At 49.1% G+C, this 3,489-nt stretch overlaps 1 protein-coding gene across 1 annotated transcript in view; it reads left to right on the plus strand.

Moving 5' to 3' along the window:
* Positions 1-2,729, plus strand: part of SLC24A3 (solute carrier family 24 (sodium/potassium/calcium exchanger), member 3) — a 453,583-nt gene extending 450,854 nt beyond the window's left edge. The window contains exon 16 of the mRNA XM_011979523.1: positions 827-2,729. Within this exon, the coding sequence (XP_011834913.1) occupies positions 827-976 (150 nt within the window). The 3' untranslated portion in view covers positions 977-2,729. The remainder of the gene's footprint in view (positions 1-826) is intronic.
* The last annotated feature ends 760 nt before the right edge of the window (positions 2,730-3,489 follow it).

Genomic DNA, 3,489 nt, shown 5'->3' on the forward strand with positions numbered 1-3,489 from the left:
GGCTACGGTTGGCTGTAGCACTTGAAATGTGGAGCTGTGTTTTACTTTTATTTCATTTATATTTGGGTAGCACATGGGCTGGTGGGTGTGAGTGGCTGAGGCCAGATGAAGGATGAGGACTTGATGGGGCAGGGTGCTGGAAAGACCCTCTCCCCTCCGGGGGCATTGAAATCACAGAGAAAGTCAGCAGGAGTACAGAGGAGATTGGCAAGAGCTGGGGCAGAAAGCTTCAAGGATGGGCAGTGGCCGGGGTTACATTGTTGGCTGCAACAGGAGGAACCAAGAGGAACTGTAGGAAGAACCAAGATTCCAAGCTCAGTGTTTTTAGGGAGGAGAGAAGGAAAATGGTCTGGAAGCAGCCGTGAGGAGCTGTGGGGAGGGAGCAACTTCCTCACCTCCAGAACAGCCATGGGAAGAGATGCAGCCGCCGCCGCCTGAGGACTGAGGGATCAGTGTGCCCAGGGGAACAGGGGTCTGCTTAGAGCAAGATGGGGAAGGCCCAGAACAGATGAAGGGCCCACAGGGGTGTGGTGTTGGAGCTCCATGGAAGAGGATTGGCTGCTGGGATGTGCTTGTGAGTCCTGCCATTTGTTTTAGTTATTTTTCTACAACCAGCAGCTTCTGGCTTCCTTTCTTCCTGATATTGATGTTTTCACCTCCCACAGTCCAAGACGAGAGGTGGATTTTGCAGGCTCAAAGAGGATCAGAACCTTGCCCGAGGCCCACAGACAGCAGCCCTTCCCTGGGTCCCCTGGGTTCCCCTACCAGCCCCCCAGAGGCTGCTGCCTCCTCCTGGTGCCCTCTGAACCTGTTCTGTGCCCTGCAGGTGTTCGGCGTCCACCTGAACAAGTGGCAGCTGGACAAGAAGCTGGGCTGTGGGTGCCTCCTCCTGTATGGCGTGTTCCTGTGCTTCTCCATCATGACTGAGTTCAACGTGTTCACCTTCGTGAACCTGCCCATGTGCGGGGACCACTGAGCCGCTGGGTGCCCGCAGAGGCTCAGCTCCTTCTTTTCTGTGCAATACGAGACCTGGCCGCACCCCAAGTCACACAGGACCCTGGGGCCACGGCGTTCGTCTCTCCTGTGCTGTCCTCAGGCCTCCACTCCTGTTTTGGTGGCCCAGGCTCTCCCCTACCCCATCGTCACTTCCCCAATCCTAGGGTCATGCCCACCCACCCTTTCCTGCCTCCTCCGTGTGAAGACATCCAACATCCACGTGACTTTTCCAGCTCCATTTTGGAACAGCGACTGAGATTCTAGAAAAACTGGCTGCTAACTGGCCCGAGCCAGGCAACACTGATTCCAATCCCTCCTCCTTTTTTAAGTTATTTGATGGAAGACTCACCTAATTTGTGACCTGAGACTGTTGAAGAAATAGAGAAGAGAGGGCCCGTTAATTACAGAGTGTTTGGGATTTTGTTTGGTTTGGAGATGATGCCTAGGTTACTGGATTTGGGGGGATTGTTTTCTTTTGGGGGCCTTCCCTTTTTACTCCTTTTCTTCCAGAGATCAAGAACTTCTCTTGCATCTTCTTCCACTGGGCTCCGGATTAATCAATGACCCAAAGGTTGCACCTGCCGTGTTGTCTGGGCCTGCGTCCCAGACGTGTTGGAGTATGCGTGGATGTAGAGCTTTTTAGAGGAGCCACTGGGCAAGGCCACCGAGAACAATGCATGACATTTTATAGCCAAGGACGTCTCGCTCATGTCTTATGGGCGTCCCCTGGGGTTGGGGGGCACAAGGTTTTGGAGGAAGAAGACAACTTCCCTCATGTCCATCATCACCATCTCTTTCTCACTAGGTTCTTTCTAGTTTTCAAGCAATAGTTCTAGCCTGCCTTGGACAAGGGGGCCCCAGTTAAACTACCCATCCATGAGGTGCCAGGCAGTCAACAACAGAAGCTTCCCCGACTTGTGAGTCCCTGAGATGCGCTCTTGTTGTTTGGCATTTGGGGTGACAGGGAGTGACCCAGAGGCCACCACTGCTTTTCATGCAGGAGTTACAGACACTGGTTTCTTGGAAAATGGAGAGAAGCGCACTTTGCACAGACGTCGTCAATTAAGTCCCAGTTTGCCACTTGGTATTGAGTACACTGGACCCTGACCGCTGGCTCTTGGGCAAACGTCCTTCCTCACGGGGCGCCTCCGCCAAGCCGGCCCAGCTGCACCCCTCCCTTCCTGGAGGGATGGCCAGGGAAGAAGAAAACAGAGAACTGACACCTTTGAAACCACAGAATGTGTTACATGCAGACTCGCTCAAGGGCGTAAGTTATTGTGAACGTTTTTGCCAATCACCGCTCAACAGCCCTGCTAGATTTTGTATGATGCTGAATTATTACGCAGACTAATTCCACCCAGTCAAGACACACCCATGCTTGTTCACTTGTATTTATTGAAACTGTGGATTCTTGCCCGTGCTGTCCCTTGTATTTACTTTAAGCACTGATCACTTATCATTCATTCGGTATGGTTTTCCCTGTCCCTTGTACACATTCTGGTATGAATTTGTAAAAAATAACCTGCTACAAATTGGTTGAATGTTTCTGTCTATGATGCGAGCCAGCATTAACGAACGGGGCATGTGCCCAACTGAGGAACAGGAGAAGAAATCACCAATTTGGGCTCTCAGAGCTAAGACACACTTATTGATTCTGTTGCACATTTTGCACTGGTTTATGGCGATTGTTTTCTTGGACGGATAGTGTAAAATAAACTTCTCTGTTCTCTATCCTTCCCAGAGCAGAGTGCATTACTTTCTCCCCTGGAAGGCTGTGTGTTTTTCGTTGAGGAGAGTGGATGCAAGGTAAAATGTTTGCAGTCACTATGTGTCCAGGTATTTGCCACCTGCTGTTTCTGCGTTGCCTCACCTGGAAAGCTGGCGTATGTGTGGCAGATTATGAGAATGAAGTGGCCAGTTGTGGGTCTCCTGTAAATCTTGAAGGGACTTTAGGCCTATCATCCTCTCATAGAATTCTAGAACTCCACCTGTCCTAGAATACATTAGTTAGGAATTCATTGTTTCCGTTGAACATGAGAGAAGGAGCATCACAGGACTGACGATGACATTCTGGAGTGGCCAAGTTCTCCATTCTGTCTGATTTTAGTAGTTCTTAATCGTGAAAATTAGGATTTCTCCAAAGCTGATACCTTAAAAGTGACAATAACATAGTTGTAATAAGCCATGTTCTGATGCTAGGTGATGCTCAAGAAATAACTACCCAGATCTAAATTAGTAAACACAGACAGCTAAGCTTCCACCAGAAATGCAGCAAATTCGTTTATAAGAGGCAGAAGAAAAATAACCACGAATCCACAGCACCAACTTCTTTTAACTGTTGAAAAATATATATTCCTGGGGTGGGAGGAATACTAGGTACTTAGCATGTTTTCAGTGTTTCTATCTTCAAATGTTTTATTACTACATTTGTGTATTTTACAAATATACCTTGGACACAGGGCAGGGTATTTTCATTATGCTGATCAGTGCCCA

This window comes from Mandrillus leucophaeus, unplaced genomic scaffold (assembly GCF_000951045.1).
Source record: "Mandrillus leucophaeus isolate KB7577 unplaced genomic scaffold, Mleu.le_1.0 Scaffold202, whole genome shotgun sequence".
In the NCBI taxonomy this organism is placed as follows: domain Eukaryota; kingdom Metazoa; phylum Chordata; class Mammalia; order Primates; family Cercopithecidae; genus Mandrillus; species Mandrillus leucophaeus.